The 16,451-nt window shown below is 55.4% G+C and overlaps 3 protein-coding genes across 10 annotated transcripts; 1 reads left to right on the top strand and 2 right to left on the bottom strand.

Moving 5' to 3' along the window:
- Positions 1 to 144: 144 nt before the first annotated feature.
- C24H20orf141 (chromosome 24 C20orf141 homolog) lies at positions 145 to 2,836 on the bottom strand. The gene is made up of 3 exons (XM_025469509.3): positions 2,402 to 2,836; positions 1,901 to 2,308; positions 145 to 431 (listed from the first exon to the last, which is right to left on the bottom strand). The coding sequence occupies exons 1-2, from the start codon at positions 2,671 to 2,673 to the stop codon at positions 2,074 to 2,076; spliced, it is 507 nt and encodes a 168-aa protein (XP_025325294.1). The 5' UTR covers positions 2,674 to 2,836; the 3' UTR covers positions 145 to 431; positions 1,901 to 2,073.
- Positions 835 to 2,037, bottom strand: TMEM239 (transmembrane protein 239). Of its 3 annotated transcripts, none has more exons than XM_049100761.1 (2): positions 1,901 to 2,037; positions 835 to 1,317 (listed from the first exon to the last, which is right to left on the bottom strand). In XM_049100761.1, exon 2 carries the CDS (start codon positions 1,301 to 1,303, stop codon positions 848 to 850), a length of 456 nt encoding a protein of 151 aa, XP_048956718.1. In that variant the 5' UTR covers positions 1,304 to 1,317; positions 1,901 to 2,037; the 3' UTR covers positions 835 to 847. The 3 variants fall into 3 exon arrangements, with proteins under 3 accessions (XP_048956718.1, XP_025325292.1, XP_025325293.1); XM_025469507.3 differs by having other exon boundaries at positions 1,634 to 1,902; XM_025469508.3 differs by lacking the exon at positions 1,901 to 2,037 and adding an exon at positions 1,456 to 1,599.
- Positions 1,582 to 16,278, top strand: CPXM1 (carboxypeptidase X, M14 family member 1). Of its 6 annotated transcripts, none has more exons than XM_049100759.1 (16): positions 1,760 to 1,779; positions 2,386 to 2,494; positions 3,032 to 3,088; positions 11,560 to 11,721; positions 11,909 to 12,018; positions 12,144 to 12,283; positions 12,384 to 12,474; positions 13,045 to 13,195; positions 13,280 to 13,368; positions 13,687 to 13,810; positions 13,894 to 14,090; positions 14,171 to 14,350; positions 14,434 to 14,731; positions 14,905 to 15,044; positions 15,718 to 15,820; positions 15,927 to 16,277. In XM_049100759.1, the coding sequence occupies exons 4-16, from the start codon at positions 11,613 to 11,615 to the stop codon at positions 16,166 to 16,168; spliced, it is 1,974 nt and encodes a 657-aa protein (XP_048956716.1). In that variant the 5' UTR covers positions 1,760 to 1,779; positions 2,386 to 2,494; positions 3,032 to 3,088; positions 11,560 to 11,612; the 3' UTR covers positions 16,169 to 16,277. The 6 variants fall into 6 exon arrangements, with proteins under 6 accessions (XP_048956715.1, XP_035562005.1, XP_048956716.1 ...); XM_049100757.1 differs by lacking the exon at positions 1,760 to 1,779 and adding an exon at positions 2,249 to 2,276; XM_049100758.1 differs by lacking the exon at positions 2,386 to 2,494 and having other exon boundaries at positions 1,582 to 2,091.
- Positions 16,279 to 16,451: the final 173 nt, after the last annotated feature.

Raw genomic sequence — 16,451 nt, forward strand, 5'->3', positions numbered from 1 at the left:
GCCTACACATTAATTCTTAGGCTTCAGTATAATATCTTACAGCTCTCTGGTCTTTACGAAGTACTTCACACATAGGTATTGCCTTTGACTCACAATGACCCCATGACAGGGTTGAGACTCACTTATCATGGAGATTCAAAAGAATTGGTTGGCCATGGCCGCACATTGTTTAAGTGAGGAAATGGGACTTCTTGTTCATTTTTCCATAACAGACCTTAGGAAACTTAGAGTAGGTCTCTTCTGGGATCCTCACTACCCTAGTAGTGGCCCACCTCCCAGACTCAGGGATGCTCACCAAGGCAGAAGGGAAGAAGTCTAGGGAGTGGGGGATGCCTGAGCAGAAAGGAGCGAGAGGTGTTAGTTGAGGTCTCATGGGACTTCTGGACGGCCTTCTCCCAGGTAGGTTTCTGTCAGTGGGCTCTTTCTAGAGCCTGGGGAAAGAGCGGGGGTTGGGGGGTTAGTGAAAGGAATGGCCAGTCAGGGCTACCGAACTAGAAATTCTCAACTGAGTCCGCAGCTGAGACAGCTGAGCAGCTGCAAGAAAAAGCTGCTGCCAGTTGCTAAGGGAGCCCTAGTGGTGTCACTACAGCCTTGTGGGAACTCTCAGTGGCTTGGCCGAGCTCTGCCCCTGGCTAACCCTTCTGCCCTGTCCCTTCTCAAAGCCCCCAATGCCCCACACCAAGTACCTGTAGCATTGGCTTGGGGAAGGTGCCCAGAGGTCAGGCTAGTCTACCCTGCCAGCTTTAGCAACATCACACATGGCCCGAGCAGTGCTAGGGATGGGAGGTCTGGGGCCTCCCCCTCCCCAGGGCTCAACAGACACAGGCAGCGGGATGGGGTTGCCCTTCTATTGGTCCAAGTCCTGAGTGTAGTCTGGGTGAGACATGGAGGTGAGGAGGCCCACGAGGCTCAACAGCGTGGAGAAAAGCAGCAGGAAGGAGGCCGTGAAGAGCAGGGCAGGGAGGGCGCTGAGCACCAGCAGCAGGACAGCTGGCAGCAGATGGCGCCACGCTGCAGTCACGACAGGCCACAAGGAGCTCAGCAGGTAGGAGCCGGTGGTGAAGAGCGCGTGGCATAGCATCAGCGCCAGCAGCAGGTAGAGGATCCCCTCCAGCCCCCACAGCACACGCTGGAGTGGCTGCCGCCAGCCCGATGTGGTCCACCACTGGGCCCAGCTCCGAGGCATGTGGCACATGCACCAGCGCACCCAGGCCTGCCGCATGACCCAGGCTGACCAGGGCACTGCCTGCTGCGGCCCCTCGCCGGCCCCGATGGCACCTGTCTCCACTTGGGGCTGCTGCATCCTGGCTGGTACACCTGGGGAGAGGGCCAGGCCAGCTGCAGGAGCAGCCCCGAGATGCCTGGGACCTCAGGGCAGGTGGGGGGCAGGAGGCAGGGGCAGGAGGGTAACCAGCACGGGTGGGGTGAGGCTTTGAGCCAGGGCCTGGGGCTTACCTCTGGGCAGAACCACCTAAGTCATGTTGCTTCCTGCAGCACCTAGGACGGCCTAGCGGCCAGAGTGGAGCCCCTGCTGTCCCTCTGTCCCCCCTTCCCCCCCACCAGATCCCTATTGTGACCCGGGTAGGGGTGGGGTCCAACCAAGAGAGGAGTCACTGCAGGATGTAAGACTCACCTGAATCCCTTTCCACGGACCCTCCAGGCTGCCAGGGGGTGCTGGTGAGCCCACTGATGCAGATTGTCATGCTTTCTTGTGGGAAGCCCCCTCCAGATCCTGGTTCCTACCCTACTAACTGATATCCAGTCCTACTCTGCTCTCCTGTGAGTCTTTCTGGACACTGATACTCTAGAACCACAGAGGAGGCCAGAATGGCCACCTCCCAACCCACAAACTCGGAGATGGCTGCCACATCCTGCCCTGGACCCCCGTCCCTTAGCTCACCTTCTGTTGCTGTCCTCAGACTCAGACCCGGGTATCCACTGTCCACATTGTGGAGCTGAAGGTCCCCTGTGGTTCAGACTGGAGATAAAGGGGTACCCTCCTGCCTGCTCCACCCACAACAGAGGAAAGGCGATCTGGGGAAGCAACACTGCCAGTGTATTTCTGGAGGGCACTCAGATCCAAGGATGGAGGTAGAAAGCCAGGCCAAGCAGGGCCAAGGGCACGCTGCAGGCTCCCAGGAGTAGCCCCAGGCTCAGGAGCAGCAGTAGCAGAGCCTCCTGGGGGCTGAGTTGTCCCGTGACTGCCACCGTAGGCAGGAGTACAGCCTCCTGCAGTCCTGGGCCCTCACCGGCCCCCTGACTCTGGCCTGTGAGAAGTATGTGCTGTGGTTGGACGGGGCCTGCGGGGCTGTGGAGAGACAGGGTGACAGCTGGGCTTCCGGAAATTGACTATTTGTTTCCCTGCTTACTCCTGCCACCTGCCAGGCTGCTGCACACTTACCAGTGGAACAGGTCGAAGGTCAGGAAGCTGACCAGTAGCAGCAGCAGCAGCAGCAGCAAGACTGGGCCAGCCGTGGAAAAGACTGCCCGAACTGTCAGTCCCAGTGCCCCCAGCCCTAGGACACTGTCCCAGAGCTGGGCCGGGCTAAGGCCCCGGGGAGACATACATGGACTTACTGGACTATTCGACCCCTCCCCAGCACTCAGGCCCCTGGGAGGGACTGGGATAGGATAAGCAGGGCCTTTGGGCCTGGGCAAGCAAAGCTGGGTCATAGAGGGAGGTGGAGATGACAGGAAGGACTAGTGCTGGGAGGGAGTTGGGGTGGGTAGGTATGTGGGACCGGGTGGGGCCCTGACAGACACTCGAGAGTAAACTGCGTGGGAATCTCCGCCTCCCCACACACTCACTCACCACACCCTCCTCACCTGCTACTTCAGTCAGCTGTTATGGGACTGGGCAGCTGGGACATTGTGACCTATTGCCAGGTGGGGCTCTGGGGTACAGAGGGAGCTGTGGCTGGTTTTGACCTCCTAAGCAGCTGGTATCTTAGGTGAGGCTTAGCCAGAAGGGAGTCATGATTTCTGAGAACTAAGACTCATCCTCTTGCCTTGGTGAATTCTCTGCCCCCAGGACTCCCCAAGAGGATCTGAGTTACCAGGAAGGCATTCTAACCCCATCACCACGTGGGTAAGAGAGGAAGGGCCGCTCTCTTTCTCCTGCGGGTTCCCAGAGCTCTGTGTCCAGGGACAATTATTCAATCTTCCTGTCGGCAGCTGTCTCTCCCCTGAGAGCTGGCTGATGCCTTGTGGGGGAATTTTCAGGACTGCAGCCCTGAAATGCAGAGATAGGCTCTGCCAGGAAGTACCCTGAGACTTTCTGGAGCTGGACTCCCAGGGGACTGCTACAGGGTGGGGCAGGAGGGGGCTGTTTCTAAGCCTGTGGTTTGTGGGAAGTGTTCCAGATACTGGAATTCCAGAAATGGCATATATAATGTGAATATGAAGAGCGGTGACATAATAACTCACAATCTGGAAGTTAAAGTAACTCTGAGGATGAAAGTAAGGAAAATGAACATAAAAGGAAGGGATTGATCATCTGAAAAGGAAACCTATCTCCATGGTAATCTGAACCTACGGAGGTTCCAGCACATCTCACTTTAGTGACTTGAGAGGCAAGAATGGAAATGGATCATAACTAACAAGAGTCCTTGTCCACTTATCATACTTTGAAGGAAAACTAATGGGGGTGGGGGAAGGGAACTGTGGTCATACAGCCCCAAAGAGAGGAGACAGCAAGAATTAGGCAGCATATCTGTCTCTAGTAGGCACTGTCCAAAGACTCAAGGCTGGTGGACTTGACATCACTGGCATAGAACCCATACCCCTGGCCCTTGGGATCATTCATTGATTGCTTTTGCTCTGGCTCTTGCCAGAGTAAAAAGCAATGCCTGCATAATTCTGAGAAAATTATTTCCAACCTAAGAACATGTATTTGTCCACATGATGATCAAGTATGAAAGTAGAAGAAAGACATTTTAAGCCATGCAAGTTCTTAAAAATTTGACCTCACATACACTCTTTCCTAGAAAGCTACTGGAGGATGTGCTTCAGCAAAACAAGGCATTAAACTAAGAGGACAATATGGGAGTCAAGAAATGAGGCTAGGGCAGCCCGGGTGGCTCAGCGATTTAGCACCGCCTTCAGCCCAGGGCATGATCCTGGAGACCTAGGATGGAGTCCCATGTCAGGCTCCCTGCATAGAGCCTGCTTCTCCCTCTGCCTGTGTCTCTGCCTCTCTCTGTGTGTGTGTCTCTCATGAATAAATAAAATCTTTAAAAAAAAAAAAGAAAGAAAGAAATGAGGCTAAACACAGGAAAGCAATGATGAGAAAGGCTCAAGATGTCAGCTGTGCTTCCAAGTGAAGAAAGAAAACAACCTAACCTGGAATCAAAAGCAAGATGCTCCAGGAGGGATGTCTCCAGAAGAAAATGAGATTGTCTGCAGTTTTTAGATATGTTCAAAATAAATGTTCAGTTCTGTTGGTTGCTTTGGGATTAAATTAGTAATTGATGTGTAGAAAACCAAGCAAATGCTAAAACAAAGTAATTGCTAACTCCCGGGATGCCTAGGTGGCTCAGCAGTTGGGTGCTTGCCATCGGCCCAGGTCGTGATCCTGGAGCCCTGGGATCGAGTCCTACATCGGGCTCCTTGCGTGGAGCCTGCTTCTCCCTCTGCCTGTGTCTCTGCCTCTCTCTCTCTCTCTCTCTCTCATGAACAAATAACAAAATCTTTTTTTTTAAGATTTTATTTATTTATTCATGACAGATTCATGACAGGGAGAGAGAGAGAGAGAGAGAGAGAAAGAGAGAGAGAGAGAGAGAGAGAGAGGAAGAAGCAGGCTCCATACAGGGAGCCTGACGTGGGACTCAATCCCAGGTCTCCAGAATCACACCCCGGACTGAAGGCGGCGCTAAACCGCTGGGCCACCGGGGCTGCCCCAAATAAATAAAATCTTAAAAAAAAATTGCTAACTACAGGGAACACAAAAAGTTGAACAATAGTATTTACATGGTCATAATATAAGCACTGAATATGGACTTCAATGACTTAGCTCTTCGGGAAGATGGAAAGACTGTGCTTGTGTACTTGAATATATGTGTGGAGGAGGGTGGTAGGAAAGTGAAATATTTAATTCCATAGCAGGAAACCTACAGATAACATTTAGACATAGAAAAATTAAAGAAGTAGCAATAGAAGTATAAAGATAAATACAAGGAGAAATAACAGAATTAAAAGTGGTTGATCTGGGAATGGAGAAGCATAGAAAAGAATCTTCTATTGCAAGCTTAAATGTGGTTTACCTTTAAAACTGTGTTCTGTAGTATTTTGGTTAAATGATTTAGTTAAAAAGAAAGAAAATTAATATAGGGTCATATTGTAGAGATCAGGAATATACTCTCCCAGGATGAATGAAATACCAATTTCCAAATGTTATGTGGATGTGCTCTGTAGCTTCAGATAAAATTTGCAGTGACAACATCAAACACCATCAAACTTGAAAGCTGTGAATCTCATGCATTTTAGATGGAGGTGTTCTAAATCTCCACCTAGTGCTGCTCAGCCTTTAATGTGCACACGAATCTCCTGGGGTTGAATTCTCTGGAGATCTTGTTAAAATGCAGATTCTGATTCAGTAGGTCTGGGGTGGGATTCTGCATTTCTAACAAGCGCCCAGGGGATGCGGTGCTGTTGGTCCTTGGCCACACTTTGAGAAGCAGGGCTCTCATGGACTTTGATGCACAAAAGAGAGATAGCTGGGGGAGGTAGTGAGCAGAGGATGGTCATGTGGGGAGATGCCTCCCAGTGCATGTAGGTCCATGGGAGGGAGTCCCCATCAATGCTCACTTGCATCATAGGGAGAGCCCCTAGTGCAGAGTGAGTTCTGGCCCAGCACCAGGGACAGAAGACTGGCAGATCCAGCAGGCAGTAGATTTCACTACCTCTCTCTTTGTACAGCCAGACACATAACCTCCTTTCTTTTCTTGATATTGTTTTATTCCATCCATATATGTGGGAATAAGAGGACAGTATGAGGGACACCTGGGTGGCTCAGTGGTGTTAAGCATCTGCCTTTGGCTCAGGTGATGATCCCAGAGTCCTGCGGATGGAGTTCCGCATCGGGGTCCCCAAAGGGAAGCCTGGTTCTCCCTCTGCCTATGTCTCTGCCTCTCTCTGTGTGTCTCTCATGAATTAAAAAAATTTAAAAAAATGGGGCGCCTGGGTGGCTCAGGTGGTTAAGCATCTGCCTTCGGCTCAGGTTAGGATCCCAGGATGCTGGGATCAAGCCCCGCATCAGCTCCCTGCTCAGAGGGGAGTCTGCTTCTCCCTCTCCCTCTGCCCATCCCCCCACCACCTTGTTCATGCTTGCTCTGTCACTCTCTCAAATAAATAAATAAAATCTTAAAAAAGAAAAAAAAAAAAGAGGACAGTATGAAGCTGTTTTCCCACCTTTAATTCATCTGGTTAGCCTCTGCGCCCCCGAGGAACCACATATTTTCTCACTTCATCACCACCAAAACCCTGGGGCTAAGATATTATCATCCCCATTTTACAGATGAGGAAACAGAGGCTCAGAGAGCAAATTACTGTCTAAGGATACCCACACAAAACAAACAGCAGAAGCAGGTGTGAAATGGAGCCTAGGCGATGCCAAAGTTGGCTCTCCTCTCCACCTTGAGCCACCCCACCACCCTGGAGAGCTGGCAGGAGAGTTCCTGGCCATCCCTTAAACCCAAATCCCTTTTGGGCTGCTATCTCCACCCAGTCCAGCTCAGTCCTGCTCACATGTGCTTTGCACCATATTCTCACCCACATGAGGCCACGACAGATTCTCTACCTGGCTCCTGAGACTAGAGATCTGACTGCACCAGTATCTGAGTGTAGACCTGCCACTGGAGCCTTGGAGCTGCCGCCTCTAGAGCCTGCCTCCTGGCCTGGCAGCTTTGCAGCTCAAGGAACCAAGTCGAAAGGACCAAAGACAGCAACAGAGGTGGGAACGTACCTGAGGGGATAAGGAAGTAATGAAGGAGTATAGGGAGGCTCTGAGGCACTCAGGGGACATAGAGGGATATGAAGGGGCCCTGAAAGTTGTAATAGGGCAGAGAGGCAAGGGATTAAGAGAGGTGAGAAGAAGGGTGAGGGGGCACAGGGGACAGAGAGGTACTAGCATCCCACAGATCTGAGCCCCTGAGAGCTTGGCAGGGGATGGCCAGCATGCTCCATCCTGCCAGTCCCTTGGGGGGCAGGTCTCCCTGTTTATGGCCTATCATCTCTCCCACAGAACCTGGCACTGTTGGGGAGAGTCAGCTTCCCTCAGGTCTGCTTGGTCCTCTCTAACCTTGAATATATTACATAGATACTTTTTTAAAAAAAGATTTTATTTATTTATTCATGAGAGACACAGGGAGAGGCAGAGACATTGGAAGAGAGAGAAGCAGGCTCTCTCGGGGGAGCCCGATGTGGGACTTGATCCCAGGACCTCGAGATCAGGACCTGAGCAGAAGGCAAATGATCAACTGCTGAGCCACCCAGGTAACTGCTGAGCTACCCAGGCACCCCTGTTAGATATTTAAAAAAAAAAAAAAAAAAAGATTTATTTATTTATTAGAGAGAGAGAACGTGCATGCGCACAAGTGAGCAAGTATGGGGAGGTCTAGAGGGAAAGAATCTCAAGCAGACTACCCACTAAGTGCAGAGCCTGACCTGGGGCTTGATCTCATGATGCATGAGATCATGACCTGAGCCAAGACCAAGAGCTAGATGCTTAACCTAGTGAGCCACCCAGGTACCCCCACACAGATACTTTTTGGGCACTAAGTAGGGACTGGCCATGAGCTGTGAACTTTTGGGTACAAAAAGCTCTTCTGGAGTGTTGCTTACCTTTGCTGGGGATGAGGACCCAGACAATGAACACATAACAAAACAAGATAATCTCAATCTTGAGTGCCTTTGAAAACAATAATAAAACAGGGTGAAAGGATAGTGTGTGTAGAGGATGGGGCTTACTTTCATCAGAATGGCCAGCAAAGGCAGTGTCAGGTGACACCAAAAAGCAATCTGTATGATAAGGATGCAAACTTAGTGAACTAGTGCAAAGGCCATGAGGCTGGAAGGGTCTGGTGCATCAGAGGGATTGCTAGAAGGCCAGTGTGGCTGGCTGGAGGCATATGAGCCAGGGTCCATGAGGTGGGAAAGATGTGGGTGGAGAAGAACTTTATCACGAAGGACCTTGCATGTGAGCCTCCAGGGACTTCAGCTAGGAGGAATCTGACCTGATTTAGGTGCTGTGGGTGAGAGCCTCAGGAGGCTGAAATGTCCTGGCCAGGTGCCCCCTCCCCTCCTCACACTGTCTGTCAAACTTTGGTGAGGTTGAGGCCAGAGACAGAGAAGTGGCCAGACTGGGCTTTGGAGGAAGGGGGAGCAGCCCTCAGGACCTGTTCAGACCCACTTCCAGCTCTCCTGGAGCCTGTCCTGCCCTCCTACTCCCGTGAAGCCTCAGTGTACAGTACTCTTTCTGCCCCTGACCTGTCACTCCCTTTTGGGGCTCTCTATACAGAGTGCCTGGGTAGGGCCAGATGCCTCCAGGGGCTCTGGGACTCACGTCTCTGAGGTTGCCCCTGCTGGTGGTGGGATCTAGTTCCAGGGGTACAAAGTGGGATCTTTCGAAAAATCATATGAGATTGGGCCGCCAGAACGGTGACCTGGGGTGATTCAAATAGTTGATATAGAGGCCCCGCAAAAAAGTATTTGCTAAGGGGGGCACACACTCCAGAGGATTCCTGGCCACCTGGCATCGCTTCTCTTGGCCGCGGGCTCTTTGCAAGGACAAAGCACAGGCCAGAGGGGCGCAGTGGACGCATTTCCTTCCCTCTGGGAGGCGACCTGGCGTCGGGGAATCAAAGGGGGCTAGGCAGCCGGATGGGGAAGGGACCTGCGCTCCGGAATCCTCGATGTGGGGCACCCCGCCAGCGGAGCCCCCCGGCTGCCTGCCACCGGAGGAGACTGAGACGGGTCGGGGAGGCTGCGGGGAGGGCGGGACTGGCGAACAACGGGCCTCGGTCCCTCCACCTCCGGGCCCAGCGGGCCGGGTATCTGCTCCGGCTTCTTTCCTCAAGTTATGTAAGCCCGGAACGTGGCAGCCCAGCGAGCAAAGGAGTAGGGGAGGGGACGGGAAGGAGGAGAGAAGAGAGGCGGGGCCGGGGGGATGGGGTTGGCGGTGGGAAGGGCCGCCTCGGGCTGGGCCCCTAGGGTCGTCTTTCAGAAGAATCCCTGGAGGGGTAGTCCTCCCTCCTCCCCGCAGCCCGCCCCATCCCGCGCCTCAGTTTCCCCTCTTCCTTTTGTCCCATCCGCCCTGGGAGGGGACTTCTGGCTCTGGATGGATTTCCCTCTGGAGTTGTTTCCTCCCCCAAAATTCTCAGCGTTGCTACCGCGGCCACCTCCGTTGGGCGCTCTGCGCCTCAGTTTACCGGTTTGCAAAATGAGGTTGGACTGAGAGGCCACGTGCAAAGCGCCTGGCACGGCGCGCGGTGCGAAGCAGGCGCCCACTGTGGGCCAGGCGCCTCACAGGGTTTGGTGAAACCAGGCAGGGGTGCCGAGGGGCTGCGCGGACTGCAGAGCGCAGCGCACGAGAGGGGCGGGCGAGCTGGGGACGCCGGAGGGGCGGGGCGGGGGCGGTGGGTGCGGGGACCGGGGGTGGCCGCTCGGGGGTCCGCCTCCCGCGCTCCGCCCGGGCCCTCCCCTCCCCTCCCCTCCCCTCCCCTCCCGGGTCCCGGGCCAGCTAGAGGGCTGTGGGCGGGCGGAGCCGCAGGGGGCGTGTGGCGGCGGCAGGAAGGGGCGGGGGGCTCCAGAGCACCGGGCAGGAAGAGACGAACCCACCGGCCGCCGCGGACCCAGCGCGTCCCCACCTTCGGACCCCGCCATGTGGGGTCTCCTGCTCGCCTTGGCCGCCTTCGCGCCTGCCGTCGGTCCGGGTCTGGGGGCGCCTGGCACCTCGGTGCTGGGACTTGCGCCTCCCGCTGCCACCGAGGCCCGGGGCTCGACCCTGGCCCCGCAGAGCAGCCCGGTACAGCCGCCCGCGGGGAAGAGTAACGGTGAGCGCCCCGACCGAGGGCCCGCTTCTCGGGCTACCCTCCTCCCCTGGCCGCTGTGTGCCCACCCTTCCCCGACACACACGCTCACACACGCGCACACACGCTCACACACTCCCTGCCCGGAGCCTGTGTGCCCACCCTTCCCCGACACACACACACTCCTCCCTCCCACCCTCCCTCCCCGTCCCTTGCTACGGCTGCTGACTCAGCAGCCCCAGTTCCCGGCCAGAGCAAGTCAGCAGTCCTGGGAGGGAGCCAGTAGGAGGCTGCCTCTTCCAGCCCCAAACCTTCCCTTTTCACGGATGAGGAAACTGAGACCAGAGCCAGGAGAAGGGGAGAAAGAGGGACAGACAAAAGCCCTGAGGGTAGAAGGTGCAGAACTAGACCTAAGGACAGAGCCTGAGGGCAGGGGCGGGAAGGAAAGATGGAGAGCAAGGTGGGGAGAGTGGTCTTTGCTAGCGCTGCCTGGAGGAATGGGGCACTGTGAGGGGTGGGAGAGAGGCCGGCTGCCTCACTTTCTGACTTCAGATGCAAGTACAGAGATGAGGAAGGCAAAGGGCTGGCAATCAAGGAGGGCTTCTCAGAGGAGGCGAGTGAAACTGGGTCCTGAAAAGCGGGTATCTCTGAGTCAGGAGGAGCTAAAGAGGGAGGGCAAACAAGAAGGACACAGTATGGGGAAAGGCATGGGTCTCCAGGTAGGTAAATGTGCAGCGCTTTCTGGAGGTATCTGCAGAGCGTGGGGAACTCTGGTGGGGAACCAGTGACTTCCGCCCTGTTCAAGGCCCTGTACTGCAGGGCAAGCAGGACACAGGCCCAGCCGTGGAAAGTCTGGGCACCTAGGCAGACAGTCTGAGGATGGGACATCTCAGCCCAGAGGGCAGATGCAGCAATAGAGGCAGATCAGGGCTTTGGAACATGAGATTGGGTCTAGGGCTAAGGAAGATTCCTGGGCTGAAATTCAAAGAATGGGAATTAGGCAATAAGATCCGGGGGATGATGGAGAGGGTCAGCCAAGGCCAAGGCCTGCAGATAAAGAAACAAACTCAGGGATGCCTGGATGGCTCAGCGGTTAAGCTCTGCTTTCGTCTCAGGGCATGATCCTGGGGTTTGGGGATCGAGTCCCACATTGGGCTCCCTGAGGGGAGCCTGCTTCTCCCTCTGCCTATGTCTGCTTCTGTGTGTGTTTCTAATAAATAAATAAAATCTTAAAAAAGAAAAACCCAAACTCAGCTCTTTGGAGGAACCAAATAGTTAGTTCTCTGTTAGTGACTGGGTGTAGCTCTCCACTGGAGAGGTTCAGAGACCAGGCTGGCCAAACATGTAGTCATGTCAAGAAGGAGCCAGGGAAGTGGTGGGAGAGGCAGGTGGGAGTCAGATGTTAAGTCCATGCTAAGGTCTTTGGATACCGGGTATGGGGGTGCTGCCAAGGACTGGCATGCTTTCTTAGGCTGGCAGATGATTCCCTCTGGCATTCTTCCCTCCCCTGGTGCTCTGCCTCCCTGGTCCCCAGGGACCTCAGAACAGCATGTTCGGATTCGCATTGTCAAGAAGAAGAAGATCATTATGAAGAAACGAAAGAAGCTAACTCGTCCTGGACCCCTGGTGACTGCCAAGCCTCCGGTGACCACCACCCCTGCAGGAGCCCTTGACCCCCTAGAGGAGCAGGAACCAGGTACTGCTACTCCAGGGACCCTTCCCAGACTTGCAGCCCCTGGGCCACATACTAACATCACTTTCGGCCTCATGGGCATAGGCATGCCCCCAGCTTGCCCAGCACTTGGGCAGGCATGGACTCGGCTTCTTACCTGCCCTGACCACTCTCTCTCTGGTCCTGTCTCACTGCTCTGCCCCTGCCCCAGGCTGCCCCCCCTTGGGCCTGGAGTCCCTGCGAGTTTCGGATAGCCAGCTCGAGGCATCCAGCAGCCAGTCCTTTGGTCTTGGACCACACCGGGGACGGCTCAACATCCAGGTCAGCAGCCCTGGCTCTGAGCAGGGCGCCTCCTAGGAACTTCCTCCCTCCCCAGCCCCCAGCCCCCAGCCCAGACCACTCTATACTGTTCACTTGGATCTGATCACCATGTCCTGTGCTCACAGTCAGGCCTGGAGGACGGCGATCTGTATGACGGGGCCTGGTGTGCTGAGGAGCAGGATACTGAGCCGTGGTTTCAGGTGGATGCTAGGCACCCCACCCGCTTCTCAGGCATTATCACACAGGGCAGGAACTCTGTCTGGAGGTGAGGCAGGCCAGCCCAGTCCAGGAAGTATGGACAGAATGAGAAGGGTTGCGGTGGGAGTCCTGGGGTCACTGATAATCTCTACCTTGCTCCCTGCCAGGTACGACTGGGTCACATCATACAAGGTCCAGTTCAGCAATGACAGTCAGACGTGGTGGGGGAGTAGGAACCGTAGCAGTGGGACGGATGCGGTGAGTGGTGCCATGGTGGTTGGGGCCCACTATAGGATCCTGACTGGACTGGGGCTGCTCCGACGTCAAGGAATAGATGTCTGCTTGGCATTCCAGGAGAAGGGGTTGTCAGAATGGGTAGCACTCACCAGGCAGCCTTGAGGGCTAAGCTGCTTTAGAACATAACCGCATCTCCCTTTCTCCATCGGGAGGGTCCCACTTATGCCCCAACTTCCTGCTGGAACCCCCTTTCTGGTGATGGGCCTCACCACCTTGTATCCCTTCTCACCTCCTCGTGGCTCTGGCTTTCCCATCTCATGGACTCCTTTTTATACCAGGCTACAATGCAGGGCCTGGCCAGCTTTAGGACTGGCTGCTCCTGAGTCCTGTGGCCAGATTGGTCTAATAAGCTGTGACCAAGCTGCCTAGGCTGCCCATGGGCAGGGGGTCTGGGGTTGACGTACAGTGCAAGTCTCTGGCTGAGCCCATCAGGATAGGTTTGGTGATGAGCTTAGAGGCCGGAGTTCTTTCTCTGGTCTGGACAGGCTGCTGGGTTTTTAGCAGTCCCACCAAAAGACTTGATGCCCGCAGGTGTTTCCTGCCAACTCAGACCCAGAGACACCAGTGCTGAACCTCCTGCCTGAGCCCCAGGTAGCCCGCTTCATTCGCCTGCTGCCCCAGAAATGGCTCCAGGGAGGCACATCTTGCCTCCGGGCAGAGATCCTAGCCTGCCCGATCTCAGGTGAACAGTGGGCCACGGGCTGGATGAGCAGGGTAAAACTTCTAGCATGGACTCCTCTTTGATGGAGAATTCATTCTCCACCAGATCCTAACGACCTATTCCCTAAGGCCCCCGAATTGGAATCCTCTGATCCTTTGGACTTCCGGCATCACAATTACAAGGCCATGAGGAAGGTCAGACATAAGCCCTATGAGCCAGGAGGGAGGAACTGCCAATCTTAGCTCCTCTTCCCACTGGGGCATAATCTACTACAACTGTCTTCATGTCTCCACATCCCCCACTGTCTCACCCTTCTGTTGACCCCTGAACTCTGCCCTAATTTCCCTGGTTTTGGTGCCTCCCTTGTCCTAACCCTTCCTTCTGGTCTGCTCTGCTCTGCTATATGGTGCTGTGGTGCCCCCATCTGTGTAAATCCTTCCACGGCCACGTGTGGTCTGACCCTTGGGTCCCATCCTCCCATGCCCCATGCTATGCTACACTTCACCACCCAGCTGATGAAGGAGGTGAACGAGAAGTGCCCCAACATCACCCGCATCTACAGCATCGGGAAGAGCCACCAGGGCCTGAAGCTGTATGTGATGGAAATGTCGGACCAGCCTGGGGAGCATGAGCTGGGTACTGGCAGGTTCTGGGCGGGGAGAGGTAGGCACAGAGAAGGGTGGGGGGCATGCGCCAGCGCCGAGTCCCTGTGTTCCCAGGAGAGCCTGAGGTGCGCTATGTGGCTGGCATGCATGGGAATGAGGCCCTGGGGCGGGAGCTTGTCCTGCTCCTGATGCAGTTCCTGTGTCATGAGTTCCTGCGAGGGGACCCACGAGTGACCCGGCTGCTCACTGAGACACGTATTCACCTGCTGCCCTCCATGAACCCTGATGGCTATGAGACTGCGTTTCGCCGGGTAGGCCACCTGGCATGAGGGCCACCCTGCTCCTTCTGCCCTGGTGCCTGCTTGGCTTGAACGAGCCCCTTCCCTGGCAGGGCTCGGAGCTGGTGGGCTGGGCAGAGGGCCGCTGGAACCACCAGGGCATTGATCTTAACCATAATTTTGCTGACCTCAACACACCACTGTGGGAAGCAGAGGATGATGGGCTAGTGCCTGACACTGTCCCCAACCACCACCTGCCACTGCCCGCCTACTACACCCTGCCCAATGCCACTGTGAGTATTCTGGGGGCAGTGGTGGAGGGCCACCCAGGGGCACTCATCTCTGTCTCCCCCCTACCTGACCTTTCTCTCTCTAGGTGGCCCCTGAAACGCGGGCTGTGATTGAGTGGATGAAGCGGATTCCCTTTGTGCTGAGTGCCAACCTCCATGGGGGTGAGCTCGTGGTGTCCTACCCATTTGACATGACTCGGACCCCGTGGGCTGCCCGTGAACTCACACCCACTCCGGATGATTCCGTATTCCGCTGGCTTAGCACCGTCTATGCTGGCACCAACCGAGCCATGCAGGACCCGGACCGCCGACCCTGCCACAACCAGGACTTCTCCTTGCATGGCAACATCATCAACGGCGCTGACTGGCACACAGTCCCGGGGAGTATGTGCCTCAGGATAGAGTTAGCCCCGTCCCTGTAACGCTGCCCCTGTGAGACAGCCCACTCAGTCTGGTGGTGTGGATTCCCCCCAGGAAGAGTCTCACAGAGGAGGGCACCCGGAGGGCTGGGCTACCCGCCCCTCCCCACCAGGCTCTAGTATCTGTGATAACCCTAGGTATGAATGACTTCAGCTACCTCCATACCAACTGCTTTGAAATCACCGTGGAGCTGTCCTGTGACAAGTTTCCTCACGAGAACGAGCTGCCCCAAGAGTGGGAGAACAACAAAGATGCCCTCCTCACCTACCTGGAACAGGTTGGATCTGAATCCCTACCACCTCCTCCCCCCAGGCCCATCTGTGTCACTGCTGTGGTCTGCTGTCCCTGTGGGTTGCAGCTCCCATCAGGGGGGCCTCCCAACATCTGACTCATATGTGCCTTGGCTCACACTTGGCATCAGACGGACTTGGAGGGTTAGAGCATGGAGAGCATAGTCCGCCAACAGGGTGGCCTCAGACATCATGAGCCAGGAGGAGTAGACCCCACACACTCACAGCCCGCTAAACCCAGTCCATAGAGCTATCCCCGAGCTGTCTCGGGAGGGCTGTTTCCAGAAGAAACCCAGAATGCTAGTGCAGGGGCAGGGGGTGCTGGCATAGATGCCTCCTTTTCCACAGGAGCTGTATGTCTTGTGATGGCTTCATAAGTATACTTTCCAAGGGTTCCAAAATGACAAACTTGATATCAAGGGTCACTGAGCTTGGGAAACCCAAAGACAGGTCTTCCTCCTGGGTGTTTGTAGCTCTCCCAGTCCAGATCCAATTTATTGGTCGAGAGTTATTTTTACCTGAGTATTGCCACCTAGGAACCTAGACATAACCATCACCAGGTTTGCCCCAAACAGAGCCAGGGAATGAAGGGCAGGTGCCATTCTCACACAGTGGGGAAAGGGTTTTGATAGCACCCCACCCTTCCCTATCCCCATATAGGTGAGAATGGGCATCACGGGAGTCGTGCGAGACAAAGACACAGAGCTGGGGATTGCTGATGCCGTCATCGCTGTGGATGGGATTAACCATGATGTGACAACAGGTGTGCTGTGAGGGTATGATGGAGCTGGGGGGTGGGGGTGGGGCTTTGAGTCAGGGTCAGAAGCAGAGGATCACCATATCCTTATCTTGGCCTTCACTCCTCTCAGCATGGGGTGGGGATTACTGGCGCCTGCTGACCCCTGGGGACTACATGGTGACAGCCAGTGCTGAGGGCTACCATACTGCCACCCGGAGCTGCCGGGTCCCCTTTGAAGAGGGCCCAGTACCCTGCAATTTCCACCTCACGAAGACTCCCAAACAGAGACTTCGAGAGCTGCTTGCAGCTGGGGCCAAGGTGCCCCCAGACCTCCGGAGGCGGCTGGAGCGGCTGCGGGGACAGAAGCATTGACATGTCTGGGTGGAGAGCCCAGGAGCGGCGGGCAGGCTGGACCTGTCCAGAACTGAAGGGGGGAGGGACACAGTAGGGGAAGAGGTGCTCAGGCTCATTAAAGCTACTTGGCACCTCACCTGGCCTTCCTGTGGTCTCTGTGTCCCAGCTCCTGCCCCGGGGCCAGGCCCCAGCTTCCTCTTCTCCCCCATCCTATTCTGCACATGCTTGCCTTCATCAATTAACTTCTGGAGAGATGGTATGGAAAGGTGTACCTGCCCGGGTTCTTCTTGAACCTAGGGCT

The sequence above is a fragment of the Canis lupus genome, chromosome 24 (assembly GCF_003254725.2).
Source record: "Canis lupus dingo isolate Sandy chromosome 24, ASM325472v2, whole genome shotgun sequence".
NCBI lineage: Eukaryota > Metazoa > Chordata > Mammalia > Carnivora > Canidae > Canis > Canis lupus.